Here is a 15878-nt window from a genome sequence, read left to right as displayed (position 1 = left end):
TGCTGTTCCGGGCTTAGCATGGCAGAAACTGCACTATGTAACTTTGGAGGAGGGTAACTGCAACTGTAGGGGGAAGGGCGGCACGGTGGCACAGCAGGTTAGTGTCGCAGTCACACAGCTCCAGGGTCCTGGAAGTTGTGGGTTCGATTCCCACTCCGGGTGACTGTCTGTGAGGAGTTGGTGTGTTCTCCCTGTGTCCACGCGGGTTTCCTCCGGGTGATCCAGTTTGCTCTGGTAGGTGGAGTGTCTGTAGGTGTGAGTGTTTGTTGTGTGTGAATGAATGAACTGTAGGGGGAGCCCAAGAGCAAGAATTCCAGAATTCCTTACCTAGTGTTCATTTCGCACCATCATTCTGTCACTGTTTCTCCTCAGGCACCTCAGCGGAAAGGCCAATAGACGTCAGCTCCACGCTATCCCAGGAGTCCTCTGTTACCCAGGAGTCCTCAGACACCACTCTGTCCATTACGTCTCCCGACATCATCACCCCGAAAACCCTGACCACTGACTCCCACAGCCAAACTCCACTGACTCCCATCCACAACACCCCGCCCAAGTTCGGTTCCATCGCCCAGACGGGGCCCTCGAGCGAAGGGAAGCGCCGGCCCGAGCCTCCTCCCCCTCTGGAGCTGTTGGAGGTGCCTCGGTGCTTGCCTCCAGGCCGAGTGGAGCAGAGGAAGATGCTGGTGGACATGTGTGTGAGAGCACTGTTCCTCTGCCTCAGCCGCTTCCCCCAGCACTACAAGAGCCTGTACCGACTAGCCCAGCTCTACGCCTACAGCAAGACCCACAAGGTGAGACACACACTCACACACAAACACTTACACACATGGTGCGGTTCACACATACACACATGATAACATTCTGTACAAGCAGTGCCCCTTTACACCCACAGACAAGGTAAAATATGTAAAGAGTTTGCAGTAATATAAAGCCATTTTTATGTGAAACTATTTATAAAATTCTTATGTGGCCTGTAGAGATGTGGATATTTGAATGTGTGTGTGTCTGTGTGTGTTTGTGCATACCAGGAACACGTATCACATTGCGGGGACCAGATCCTCTTTACACACTCACATTTTGGGGATTGTCAGGCAGCTGGTACCCACAATGTAAATGATTATATTTTAAGGTGTTAGGGTTAGGGTGAAGCGGATTATTTAATGGTAAGGTCTTCACAAGAAAGAATGGAAGTCTATGTAATGTCCCCACCGTTCACTAATACAAGATCGTATGTGCGGATTACATGGCAGGTACAGCCATTTGGCATAGACACACCTTTTGTGTGGGTGGGTAGCATGAGGTGAATGGTGAGAGTGGGCGATGAAATCTGTGCCCTTCCTCACTTAATGCCAACCTGGGCATTACAGGCAGCACGGTGCCAGACTCTCAGGGCCCCAGCAGAGGGCTGGCTTTATTCAGCCTGACAGGAAGTTACTCTAGATAATAGCAGGGGAACCTGACACAAGCTGTGATTGTTCTATGAGAGCGCCTGAAGCATGGGACGGACACGGGGCTTCCCCGGGCTTTCATTTTGCGTGTGCGGTTAGCTAGTGGAACACAGCCATTACTACTCTGACAAGGGCCTTTTTATACCAGAGCACGACCAGCTCAAACAAATTTTATTAGTTAAGAGACCGTGTGGATCAGAGACCTTTTTAGAAGCAGTATTTTAATGAGAGAGCTACAGTTACAGATTCTCTTAAATACAACAACTGGGTTCAACCTACATTCTGCGAATGGTTTTATTGCATACAGATGCTTGTGGTCAAAATAGGAGAATAAATACAGTTGTTTAATTTATAATTAACACTATTGTAGTGCACTTTTCTATACAAAATGTAGTGGTATCCAAAGGAAAGCACAGAAATTGAGGCTCAAGAGACACAACATTGAAAGGTTATTAGCATTTTGCACTACTTTCCCTGTGAAATCCCACCCACCAAGAGAAAGGCTAATAAATATGACACAAAACTGAAAAACACACTGGAATGTGGAACTATCAACTAGTTTGTCTTTCCAAAGGAAGCTTTAATCAACATATATGTATATTCTCTCATTTACCACATCCTCTTATCTCTGAAACGGTGGAGTTATAAGAAACGGGAACTTCAACTTCACCGTCAATGTTGTGAGGTTTTATATCGTCTATTTATTGCTGCATTTGGCTTGAAACATTTTGTTACCTTTACACAGTGCTTTCTATACACTAATAACAATTCACGTTTTTGGAAAATTAGGGAGTCACCGTAAACACCACCAGAGCACCTGGAGGAAACCCCCACAGACACAGCGAAAACACTCCAGACTCCTCACAGAAAATGAACCAAGGATCCTGAGATCCAAGTGACACTATCTGCAACACAAAAATACGATGACTAACTACCTCCATGGTCTGAGTAGACTTTGGCTAAAAATTACAGTGTTAGGCTATAATTTACACAAAAAAATTCTAATACATGAAAAAAATATCTTAAATATACCTATCTTAAATGACAACTCCCCAACTCTCATAGCTGGAGGCTGAGCTTGTGACTGTTTTACCACTGTTTAGTTTGAGTCTTGTATTGAAAACATTATCAGTAGCAGACATTCATTCATTATCTGTAACCCTTATCCAGTTCAGGGTCGCAGTGGGTCTAGAGCCTACCTGGAATCATTGGGCGCAAGGTGGGAATACACCCTGGAGGGGGCGCCAGTCCTTCACAGGGCAACACAGATACACACACACATTCACTCACACCTACACACAACACTTTTGAGTCGCCAATCCATCTAACAACGTGTGTTTTTGGACTGTGGGAGGAAACTGGAGCACCCGGAGGAAACCCACACAGACACAGGGAGAACACACCACACTCCTCACAGACAGTCACCCGGAGGAAACCCACGCAGACACAGAGAGAACACACCACACTCCTCACAGACAGTCACCCGGAGGAAACCCACGCAGACACAGAGAGAACACACCACACTCCTCACAGACAGTCACCCGGAGGAAACCCACGCAGACACAGAGAGAACACACCACACTCCTCACAGACAGTCACCCGGAGGAAACCCACGCAGACACAGGGAGAACACACCACACCCCTTACAGACAATCACCCGGAGGAAACCCACACAGACACAGGGAGAATACACCACACTCCTCACAGACAGTCACCTGGAGCGGGAATCGAATCCACAACCTCCAGGCCCCTGGAGCTGTGTGACTGCGACACTACCTGCTGTGCCAACGTGCCGCCCCCAGTAACAGACAGTCTCTCTTTATTGCTCCATTAAAGAATATGTACGGTGTAAAGTATACTGTAAAATGGATACAGAGTGAGGCACATTTAGCTGACATATCTACAAAGTCTCTTGTTGTCTTGTAGACTTGGAGGGAGGGTGCAAGTCAGTTTGGCCCTTACGTGTGCTGTTTCATTTTGTATGTTCCAAACCAGTGTAATGTGGCCTTTCTTCTCAGCAGTTTTGCAGTGTACAGACCCTGCATTAGCATCTGTATAACAATGCCATTCCCCTGTAGGGAAAAAGAACGCTCTATTGTCCTTTCAAAAAGAGAAATCTGCCTCACTGATTATTAGAGTATCCATCGCTGCTGCGAGCACAAGGAAAGCAGAGAGAGATAATTGCGGAAAAAGCCTGTAATCAGCCGTGTGACTGTGTGAATACATAGAGCGCCGTCAGAGCTCTAAAACCTGCCGTGAACTTGGATTCTCTGAGGCTTAACCTTGCTTGTATGTGTGCGAGTGCGAAGATATTGACTTGTGGTTTCTGCAGGCTGAGCTAACAACTGCCTACAACTGTGCGTATATTTAACGACATGGAGCGACTTGCTTGTGGCCCGGTTTCTAAAAGCTTGTTTGTTTATTAATTAATATTTTAAAACAATATTCCAAAAACTTCATACAGTAAATTAATATTTGATATTCAGAAAAGCAGTTTTAGTTCTCTTTAAAAAGTAGCTTCTGTTTTCCTCTGATTTCTTGATAGTCATAGAGTGTGCATTTAAATATCTTAAATTACTCTCCTACCAGAAATAAATTGCATAGGGTGATTTCCCCCAGCTTAGTACGGCCTGATGATACACTCCATACGTAAGCCTACTGTGGGAGGAAACTGGAGCACCCGGAGGAAACCCACGCAGACACAGAGAGAACACACCACACTCCTCACAGACAGTCACCCAGAGGAAACCCACGCAGACACAGGGAGAACACACCACACTCCTCACAGACAGTCACCCGGAGGAAACCCACGCAGACACAGGGAGAACACACCACACTCCTCACAGACAGTCACCCGGAGGAAACCCACGCAGACACAGAGAGAACAAACCACACTCCTCACAGACAGTCACCCAGAGGAAACCCGCACAGACACATGGAGAACACACCACACTCCTCACAGACAGTCACCCAGAGGAAACCCACGCAGACACAGGGAGAACACACCACACTCCTCACAGACAGTCACCCGGAGGAAACCCACGCAGACACAGGGAGAACACACCACACTCCTCACAGACAGTCACCCGGAGGAAACCCACGCAGAGACTGAGAGAACACACCACACTCCTCACAGACAGTCACCCGGAGGAAACCCACGCAGACACAGGGAGAACACACCACACTCCTCACAGACAGTCACCCGGAGGAAACCCACGCGGACACAGGGAGAACACACCACACTCCTCACAGACAGTCACCCGGAGGAAACCCATGCGGACACAGGGAGAACACACCACACTCCTCACAGACAGTCACCCGGAGCGTGGCTCGAACCAATAACTCTAAGTTATGTGACAGCATCACGCCCCCTGTTGTAATACCAGCAGTTTTAAAAAAAGAAGCCTCCCAGCTTTAGTACAGTCATATTTGGTGGTAGGAGACCTAGTAAGTGGGTGTAAATCCAGGATACAAAATATTAAAATGGCTAGTAGCGGCTCTATATTCTGGCCTTGTCTTGTGATCGCTTTCTTTACTTCTCAATCCATCACTCGATCCTCTTCTCTTCAGTCCCTTGTGGCTTTTCCATTATAGCCCTTGTGTTCCAATCTCAGCTGCAGATTATTAGGGGAAATTAATTCAGCCCTTAACTTTGCTCAGCCTAGCATGGCTAACGGGTTTAGTAAGAATTAGCTGTTAAAGTGTTTATGAGGTGTAATCGCGTGGAGCTGTGTTTATGGGCCGAATGCATAAAGCGCTGATGAACACCAGCAGGCACTTTTTATTCATGCGGCATGAACCAGAGGAAGCGAGGGCTGTGTGTGTGTTTGCTCATGTGTAGGTATTCGTCATGCCACAATAAATAATTTGTGTGTGTGGAAGGAGGAGAGTTGCTGATTTGAAAGTGATTGATTATATTTCTCCTTGTTGATGTGGAGTCAGTCATAGACTGAAGACTCTCGGTTGAATGTTCAGCTTTTAATCCTATGGGGGGTTACTTCAATCCTGGAGCTGAGCATCTGACACACACACACACACACACATATATATAGTTACACTGACACACACACACACACGTGCCCGAGTGTACATACTCACTGACTCAATGCATGTTGTCTCTCCACAGAACCTGCAATGGGCAAGGGATGTGTTGCTAGGGAGCAGTGTCCCATGGCAACTGCTGAAGCACATGCCAGCACAAGGACTTTTCTGCGAGAGGAACAAGACGAATTTGTTCAACGTAAGTCTTACGCATCCATGCGTGCACAGCTCATTAGCAATAACTCTAAAAGTAAGTTTGGAAAATAATTGACTGGTTGCTCTGCCCTCAAATGCCTTCTTTCATAGCAACTGTTGCCAGGTTGGACAAGCCTCGCTAAATCAGTGACAGAATCTATTAATTCAGAAAATACAGGCCATGATGAAGATAACTTGCCACTAATATTATACAACCAGAAGTCTTTCTCAAATGAAAGGGTGTTGATTTAAGTAATTTTCTGCTGTAAAGCTGTGGCCACACTAGATATTAGTCAGCGAAATTTAACGAGTGAAATCCCCTTCATTATAATAGGGCCCTGAAATAATATCACGATATTTCTGGGTATTTTTTCAATAGCAAAAAATATTGTATTTATTTCAAGAACAAACACAATGGCAACAAATTTAGAGACAAAGATTAAGTTTTGTTTTAATATGAATATGTAATGATTTCAATCATTCTGTAGAAACCAAAACAAACCTGTAAACATTTGGTTATTTTGTAAACAACAGTAACTTTTCTCAATTATGAATTTGTGTAAAAATAAAACATAAATACCAAATAAACGTAAACTAAAGTGCAGGATTCACTCCATTTTTAGAACAAACTTTTCCACTGCAAAGCCATTTCCACCATGCTTGTTGCTGTGCCTAAATAATCGCGTAGTTAAGTGCATGACGTCATTACGTAAACAAGTTTCAGTATAGCTATTGTGACGATATTTTTGTTAATTATTTAACAAATTATATCAATATCATCATGAAGGAAAATGATATAGACGACATGGTTGCGCAGCAGGTAGGTGTCGCAGTCACACAGCTCCAGGGACCTGGAGGTTGTGGGTTCGATTCCTGCTCCGGGTGACTGTCTGTGAGGAGTTGGTGTGTTCTCCCTGTATCTGTGTGGGTTTCCTCCGGGTGACTGTCTGTGAGGAGTGTGGGGTGTTCTCCCTGTTTCCACGTGGGTTTCCTCCGGGTGACTGTATGTGAGGAGTGTGATGTGTTCTCCCTGTGTCTGCGTGGGTTTCCTCTGGGTGACTGTCTGTGAGGAGTGTGGTGTGTTCTCCCTGTGTCTGCGTGGGTTTCCTCCGGGTGACTGTATGTGAGGAGTGTGGTGTGTTCTCCCTGTGTCTGCGTGGGTTTCCTCCGGGTGACTGTCTGTGAGGAGTGTGGTGTGTTCTCCCTGTGTCTGCGTTGGGTTTCCTCCGGGTGACTGTCTGTGAGGAGTGTGGTGTGTTCTCCCTGTATCTGTGTGGGTTTCCTCCGGGTGACTGTCTGTGAGGAGTGTGGTGTGTTCTCCCTGTGTCTGCGTGGGTTTCCTCCGGGTGACTGTCTGTGAGGAGTGTGGTGTGTTCTCCCTGTGTCTGCGTTGGGTTTCCTCCGGGTGACTGTCTGTGAGGAGTGTGGTGTGTTCTCCCTGTATCTGTGTGGGTTTCCTCCGGGTGACTGTCTGTGAGGAGTGTGGTGTGTTCTCCCTGTATCTGTGTGGGTTTCCTCCGGGTGACTGTCTGTGAGGAGTGTGGTGTGTTCTCCCTGTGTCTGCGTGGGTTTCCTCCGGGTGACTGTCTGTGAGGAGTGTGGTGTGTTCTCCCTGTGTCTGCGTTGGGTTTCCTTCGGGTGCTCCGGTTTCCTCCCACAGTCCAAAAATACACGTTGGTAGGTTGATAGGCGACTCAAAAGTGTCCGTAGGTGTGAGTGAATGTGTGTTGCCCTGTGAAGGACTGGCCCTCCAGTGTGTATTATTTGTAGCTTACAGATAATGGATGGATGGAAATGATATAGCACACATTTTAATAACATTTGCAATGGTGAGAGACTTAACACCTCAGATGTTGCAAGTAAAACTAAAGGTTAGCTAACCACACCCCCAAACTTTCTGGCCCCGCCTATTTCAGGGACTATTACTATCTCTAGTGTGACCTGCTGCTTTAAAACTGTCCTAGAAAGTCTTTATATGCGATGTTGGAACGTTGTTTCAGGGTTTGGCATCCTATCAAAGCTGAAGGATTGTCCCAAATTGGACACACACTGTAGTATGTGTTGTTTGGAATGTATCAAATGCACACAGTTGCGTATATGTGCAGCCTTCTGTACTGCAGTGTAAGACTGATTATTATCTACAGTGTGGATTAAGGGCCACAGCTCAACAGAAACTGTAAGTTCTGAGCAGATGACCATAGATGAAGGTGTGTGTTTTGACTTCAGGCTGTCCGCATGCATGATTTATGCTTTTATCAGTCCGTCTGATGTAGTGCAGTAAAATCCCACAACAGCACACACACCACAGACCACTCACACACAGATTAGTAAAAGTCTCTCCTTTTCTGGAAAAACTGGCTGGATTTCCAGACCTCTCCCTGTGCCATGATGCTGACAGATGGCACTGCTGTGCTGTGCTGTGCTGTGTGTGTGTGTGTGTGAAAACAGGGCTTGTTGGCACTCTGTCACAAACCTGGCTGAAAAGAGGACATAACCTTTGTGCTTTACAAGATCTGTGAGCATGTCTACTTGGCTTTGAGGAAACTGTCCTTTGTCTCAGAGGTCTCTGTGGTTTCAGTGGTCTCTGCACTGGTGAGTGTTAGAGCTTTGCAGTGAGTTGCCACTCTGCTGCCATCTGACACTGCCAACTTTTAGCCTGCTGTGCCCACCTGTCCCCGCTCCCGATACAGCCTCCATCTCCATGTACACACACACACACACTCCTTCTCCTACAACTCTGAGCATTCCACTGCTGCTCTAGATAAAGCCTCACACAGGGATTCCAAATGAAGCCCAATGTTTCTTAACTAGTTTGTTGTAGCAAACATATGGAAACATATAGTCATGCAAAATGTAACTGTGTAAGCAATGGCCTAACACATATGTGGAGAGTTTGTGATCTCCTCCAAGCGTGTTGAGCTGTTCATTGTCAGTGAAGCGGTAGGTACCATGTGTCTCAGAGGAGGGGTGTGCTAGCCTTCACTCACTCAGACCAGCAGCCGATCGGAACCTTCCCTCTGAAAGAAAAGAGTTTAAAAGAGTATTGGTGCATTAATCACGCCTGAACTGGGTGAGTGTTTTACGTTTTTTTGCCATGGAATAGATTGACCTTTTGGTTTGATATTTTGACATCCTTCACACAGGCTGAGATTGTGTTGCACACTAAGCTGTTAGTGTCTGATATGGGTCAGGCTGTTCTAATTTGCCTCAGGCCTTGACTTTAGTCATTTTTGACTTGGACTCACACTCTCGATCACACAAACTTTCTCGCGCTCACACTCGCACATATGCTCTTACATATGCCTCGGCCCACACTCTCCCCCCAGCGACAAGACCACTCACTTCACGCCACCACTGCTGCCGCTTTGGCAAAACGGACGAGCCAAACCCAGCCATGGCCAAAACTTGCCGGAAAGGAAGCACAAGCTTGTGCCATCGCTGTCTGTAATTATTTATCCCAATCAGTCTGGCACTGGACAGTGTATTGTTTCTGTTGTCAGAGTAACTGAATTGAGATTAAACGAAGCAAAACAAACACCACGATCGCAATAAAAAAAAAGTAAGAATGCTGATGAAATATGGAGAAAAGAACAAAGAGAACTGAGCAAAAATGGCTAAAAACTAGAGCTTCTGCTCCTCACTCCTCATTTCTGAGCTCTTGTGCTGAACTGAGCTGTGACTGATTCTCATTTAAAGGAATTGTTGCTTAAACCGGCCGTTCCAGACGGGGCTGTTAGACGGGGGAGAATTCTGCTGTCTTTTTTGATCCTTGTGATATTTCATTGACGTTCCTTTAAAACGTCACAGCTGTGTTCACTTGTGTTGAAGGAGTAGAATATATGGCCCCTTTAATATTTTGTGGCCAATACAGATGCTGGCTTTAGGGGGCTAAGGGGCATATATATTATGTTCATTAGATTATTTAGTTTATATCCCAGTATTTAAATAGTGCTTTACAAACTGATGTCAGTTCTCACGTATCACCTTGAATTCAACTTGCAGATATATATTAAAATAGTGCAGGAGGTCCTCGGGTTACGTCAGTCCCGAGTTACGATGTTTCGTGGTTACGACACATCTCCCATTTACTGTATAATGCCTTGTTTCGACTTACGTGGTTTTGCGTCGTAAACGTCGTAACGTGAACTTCGTGTTTGGTGTGCGCGGTGGAAGAATACATGGTTACGCGGCTCGGGACCAAGGAGGATAGGTGTTAGGTTAGGTTAAGTGCTTACAGTATGTTATTTACATACAGTATGTACGTATGTTCCGACTTACACTGAAAATCGGTTTATGACGCGACGTAGGAACGGATAAACGTTGTAAGTCGAGGACCCCCTGTATATTATAAATATTGTAGCAATTTTTGTGCCTTTGTGATTAAGCTCATGAATAAGAGGTGGCTAGTACAACAAACATGTTATTGGAACATTAGTTGTAGTAATTGGAAAGATCAATATTGGTCAAATAGGTCTGGCTCTTATTTAGATGCATCGCTTCTTTACAATTCTTAGCGGTTACGAAAATGCTCTCATCCTGGGTGATATACAGTTTAATGATTCTAATACGAGGGCAAATGTAGTGTTAAGAATCTTGCCCAAGGACTCCTGTTACTGCAGTAAACTATTCTTACTACTAAGGGGAGGCTACATCAACCACTGCACCAGTCTTTTAAAATGTGATATCAGGCAACTTGACATGTTCTTAAAAGGAGCAACAATAGGGAAAACTGGGAAAAAGCCTTGTGCCTGATTCTGTTTATATTTTATATGCATTTATATGAATTTTTCTTATTTATAAGTAGATTAGTTTTCTCCTGGCAGTTTGTCAATTAGACTTTGGGCACAGAATAGGAACGTATTAGACTATAGTTCCCTTTATTGTAAGTGTATCGTATCAAAGTAAATATCATATTGTGAAATTAGTCACACCCTGCGTCCTTTCCCTCGTCTTGTTGGGTTTTTCAACATTCAGATTTTTTCTAAAGCTCTTTTCTTCTCGCATAATGAGCTGCTGTCTCTTTGAAGATAATTTACACATAGCTGTGAGGTGTAGACATAGCGTTGTGGTGATTAGTAGAAGCTGAATATTTAAAACCTGCCTCGTTCTTGGGTCTTCAGCTGGGTCTGTGGCTCTGTTGGAGTGCAGAGGTTTTAATCTTTTGTCTATAACTGGTATAAAAATAAAAGTGTCTATTTTTGTACTTTGTGCTCCTATTAATAAGGAAGCTTTATTAGACACTGGACATGTTTTTGTAGCACCCTCAACTGTGTGTGGGACAGAGGCGAGTGATTTATGTGAACTTCTGACCCACACGAAAGTTACTACTACTGTGTTTCCCCCAACAAATGGTGCTTTTCCACTGCATGGAACCTACATGAGTCAGCTTGGCTCGGCTCTTTTGCTTTTCCACTGGCTAAATCTGGTACCTGGTCCCTGGAACTGGTTAGGTTTTCAGTCCCAGCTCCCTCTGGGTTTTAACCGTGCTAAGTAGGTACTAAATGGTGATGTGTGAAGCCTGCAGAGCGCTGATTGGCCAGAGCCATGTCAATCACCAGGAAATGCAGAGCTCATTCAAATCCAGTGCAAACTGCCAATTGTAAAGTCTCTTATTTTTATCGAACTCACAACATCAGCTCATAACTTTACCTCTAGGTGTTTTGAAGAGGTTTATCTGCTCCTTGGGTAACTGGCCGATGAAAATTTCCAGTGAAAGTCGAACGTGCAGCAAGTGAAACTGATCTGTGAGAACTGGGTAACGGAGCTGTGTTCAGTCCAAAAAACTAAAACAACACGTGAATACACAATGAATAAACAGCGCCTGACTTTACCGGCGCTGTTTTTGTGTTTTCAAAGCCAGCGATTCCTGAGAGACAGGGGGGGGGGGTCCTGCCAGTGGAAAGGCGACAAGCTTTAAGCGTGCCACGCCAAGCCATGTCGAGTCGAGTCGTGTAGAGCCGGACCCATGCGGTGGAAAAGCAATAAAATGTCAGTGTTTGTGCTGAAGGTGGTTCCTACTGTATTTCACTGTACAACTGGGCTTTCCTTTAGGAGCTGCTTGTCTTGTATTTCCAGTGAGGAAATATGGCAGATATATTTTTCTTCTATGGCAAACTAATGATGTAAACACCTTCATGCTGAGACACCAGGACCCCACCCTCAGCTGCTTGTGTTACGGGTTCATTGGTCCCAGCCCAGCAGGATTATGGAGCCAGATTGGCGCAAGTTTTGCAGGTCGATGATCATTTATTTGCAGAAAGTTAAAGATTGTGGCACCAGGCAGAGCTTTCATTCAGCAGACAGTTTCTTAGCCTTTGGTGTATGTTTGTTTTTGTACTTTTCAGGGCAAAATGTCTTTAAAGGTTAAGCACCACTTAATGGACCTCCATGAATATTTCACATTATTGTAGTTACTGACAGATATAAGTATGAATTAAAATGAAAATAGCAGCTTAATTTGCTTTAAAACTGACAATTTTATTAAACTGACGGAAAAACCCGAGCTCGCTACGGACATTCTTGAACGCGACCGTGACGTCACTGGTGGACGACAGCTGAACAACGCTGCGGTAAAACACCGTTATGACTGACTGTTATGACAGTATCTAGCTAAATAACCAACATTATTCATGACAATAGCCTAGCAATAAGCTAAACTCAAATGTAGAGGTACCGTTATTCTTGTAAATGTGATCGAAGTCGAACTCGAATTCATCCGACACTATAAACCTCCGTAATGCAGCTACGTAGCCGAGTATAATCTGAAACACCGAGTTTAGCGAGTCAAGCTAACGTTAACTAACACCAACTAAAACAGGCGAAGTGAGTGTCCTTACCCTGTTTACCTCCATGTTACAGAGGCTCTTGAACACCTTTCGTTGGTGTCCTTACATGCCCATATTGTTGGAAAAGGGCCAGTGAAATGAGCTACAGATAACGGAGTGAGCGGATGGTTCTTTCCAAAGTGTCCGTTTAAAGTTGACAAATTTAGTCCATTTTCTGGATATTTTGGGATCTTTGGGCCATTTATGCACAGATGTCCCACTGTACATTGAATGATTGCAGCCAAAAACAACACACCTTTTCATTATTTTGCATTAAATTAAGTGCAGCTTCTAGAGTTGTTGTCCACCATCTACGTCACAGGCAAGACGCCTATTAGAGTTTCCCAACACCGTTGGGGGGGGGGGGGGGGGCAACGGTCTTTTAAACCTTATTCCTTGAATTAGTAAGAAATAACATGTTTTCTGATTATCAATAAACACAAGTTAGGAACTCAAATTCCACTGTATTTATTTGTTTGACACTTTCATAGAGCTGCTGCTTAGCCTTTAAAAATGTGGGTCATAGAGCAGAGACGAGCAAAATACAGTTAGCCCTCTACATACAAACCTTCCACTTGTGAACGTTCACTAGGGGGTTAACCCAGAACAGAGTGGCCATCCATATCAGAATTACAATCACTTTATTGGCCAATGTGCTAGCACACAGAGGAATGTGTTCCCTGCATTTTAACCCAATCCGTGCAGTGAAACACACATTTTTACACACTAGTGAACACTAGGGGGCAGTGAGCACACACGCCCAGAGCAGTGGGCAGCCTTAACCACGGCGCCGGGGTGAGCAGTTGGGGTTAGGTGCCTTGCTTAAGGGCACTTCAGTCATGACCTCTCGGCTCTGAACCGGCAACCTTCTGATTACAAACCCAGTTCCCTAAAGACCAGGCCACAGCTTCCTCTGCCTGTATGTGTGTATACCCAGATGCACACACAATATATTTACCCATCCATGTTAATGATTTTAAAGGGTTAAAAGAATGTATTATACACATACAGACATTTAGTCACATACACACTCATTCACTCACACACCAGGACAGTATTACAGTTCACCTAACCTCCATGTTTTTGGACTGTGGGAGGACACCCACGCTCACACAGAGAGAACATAGAAACTCCCCTCAGATGGGTCTCGGAGCCACTGTGACTTTGGTTAATCGTTTAAAATCGGTTGCCTGGCCGAGTAAAAGTATAAAAACCAAAGCACATGAATACAAATATTTTCTGTCTTTACGCACAGTATATTTAACTCGTCCAGGCGAGTGATTTTTAAATCCCAGCGAAGGGGTTTGTCGCGTGCAATTTGGAAACGGCAGCTGTTCATTAGTTACTTCATGATGTGGGTGAGTCTGAGTCAATGCCATGACGTTGAGCAGCATGAGTGTAACAGCGCTGATCTTATCTCGTGACCTGCAGAGCGACTTCGTGGCTGACTTTAAATTCAGGCTTTTCCAGTTACTAAACCTGTCATTGTGTCGGGGCTTTCTCTTTTGACTTCAGCACTTAAGGTGGTGTGTGTTTGACTATTAATGTCTAATAGAACACTGTGCTTTCTGAGAGGGGTCTGTTTACAAACAATCTTCAGTCACTGACTACAGTGGCATGCAGTCAGCATGTTTCAGGGTGTTTTTTCCTGTGCACAACAGGAAACGGGGAAGCCAGGTGTGTGTGTCTGTAAGTGTGTGTGTGTGTATGGTTACCAGGGTGGAACCACAAAACAAGAGCTGAGGAAGGGGAAACAAGCTGTCAGATCTCTCTCTCTCTCTCTCTCTCTCTCTCTATCTATCTATCTATCTCTCTATCTATCTATCTATCTATCTATCTATCTCATTCTGTCTGAGTGTGTATTTGTGTGGGCGGACGCTGCTGGGTCAGAGAATCTCCTCTTCGCTCTGATTGGCTGGAAACATCAGAAAGGGGTGGGATCTAGGCTTTGTACAGAGGAGGGGAGAAAAGTGGGAGGAGAGAGAGACAATATGAGAAAGATACGGGGAAAGTGAGGTACTGAGAGAGCGAGAGAGAGAGAGTGGGAGAGAGACCTAGAGAGACAGTGAGAGAGAGAGAGCGAGCGTGGGCGGTTTGTTTTGCGATGGCAGCACGGCTCGGAGGAGAGAGAGAGCGCGCGCGTGTTTGAGCCGCACTCGTTCGCCGTTGCCTTTTTTTTCTTCTCCTGTTTTTTTTTTTTTCCTTTTATTCCCACATTTTCTCCTCCCACCGCGCGCGTGCGGCTCCGTGTCCCTCGAGCCTCGGACTATTTTAACGAAAGCGAAACATTTCAGGAAAAAAAAAAAAACAATAAAAACAGCAGTGAAAACAAGCCCGCCTCCCACACTCCAGTCCGGGCAGAGTCTCCGCTCCAAGGTGATGGTGAGTTTCTCTTCCGTTATCTGTCTTTCTTTCTCACTCTCTCTCTCTTCTCTGGTCATGTTTGCGGTTGTTTTCTTAGGGGAGTTCTTCCAGAGCGGCGCGGCTGGGTGAGGGTTCACCCCGGGGAGGAGTCACACTCACCGGGGAGACACTGAGCGAGGGGCATAGCCTCGGGCTTTAGCGATAAACATCAATATCACGATTTATTCCCCCCCGGATTCTAACCAAAATAGAAGGATGTATCCAAACAGTTCCCTATTTTTCTACAAGCACACAACAGGTTTCCTTGTCGTTTTAAGAAACTTTTACAAGGAATAAATCGACAGAAATGCTTCAAAATGATTTCAAATGCCATTTCCTTACATTAGATAACTTTCTTCAGACGTAAACGAGGTTTTATTTTGTCGTTAAGATTGTTATTTTGTATTCTGGAATGTTCTGTTTGGATATTTGAACGCTTAAGTGCCTTTAAAGGTGCACTATGCATTTTTACTTCATTTTCTATTTAGTACCAATTAAATGAAAACATTATGAAGATGTTTAGAGAATGATAATTTCAACCACATCGACAGTACAGGTGCATTCTTTGCTTTAAAATAGGCTACAGTTTGAAATCTACACTGGACCGTAGTTCCTGTTTGTGTTGTTGTGGTTCACGTGTTTGGCCACTGGAGGTCACCTTGACTAATGCACATTTGCAATTGTTGGGATGCAGGGGGTGCGACCTGCGGTGCAACTGATTACTTGTTTAGTACTTGTTTAATCGCTTCATAGTGGACATAGGACCACTTTGAGAAGGCGTCATTCAAAGTATGGGTTGTACTTAGGGCTGCAGTGGTGGGAATAGTGAACTGAAATAGTGAAAAACTCCAACAGCACTGCTGTGTCAGATCCACCTCTACAGCACCACACACTCCATCACAGAACCTTAATAACTGATCGTTGATGTTGCACAGGACTGGAGCGTGTGAATGGGACACAGCTAATC

At 45.0% G+C, this 15878-nt stretch overlaps 1 protein-coding gene across 4 annotated transcripts in view; it reads left to right on the top strand.

Moving 5' to 3' along the window:
- The window catches only part of cabin1 (calcineurin binding protein 1), an 84046-nt gene that overhangs the window by 32022 nt on the left and 36146 nt on the right, over positions 1-15878 (top strand). For all 4 annotated transcript variants that reach the window (XM_066643611.1, XM_066643610.1, XM_066643609.1 and 1 more), the window contains 2 exons: positions 373-791; positions 5575-5688. In XM_066643611.1, the coding sequence (XP_066499708.1) occupies positions 373-791; positions 5575-5688 (533 nt within the window). The remainder of the gene's footprint in view (positions 1-372; positions 792-5574; positions 5689-15878) is intronic.

Source organism: Hoplias malabaricus, chromosome 14 (genome assembly GCF_029633855.1).
Source record: "Hoplias malabaricus isolate fHopMal1 chromosome 14, fHopMal1.hap1, whole genome shotgun sequence".
Classification (NCBI taxonomy): Eukaryota; Metazoa; Chordata; class Actinopteri; order Characiformes; family Erythrinidae; genus Hoplias; species Hoplias malabaricus.
Note: the sequence above shows the minus strand (reverse complement) of the source record. Positions and strands in the feature narration are given on the sequence as shown.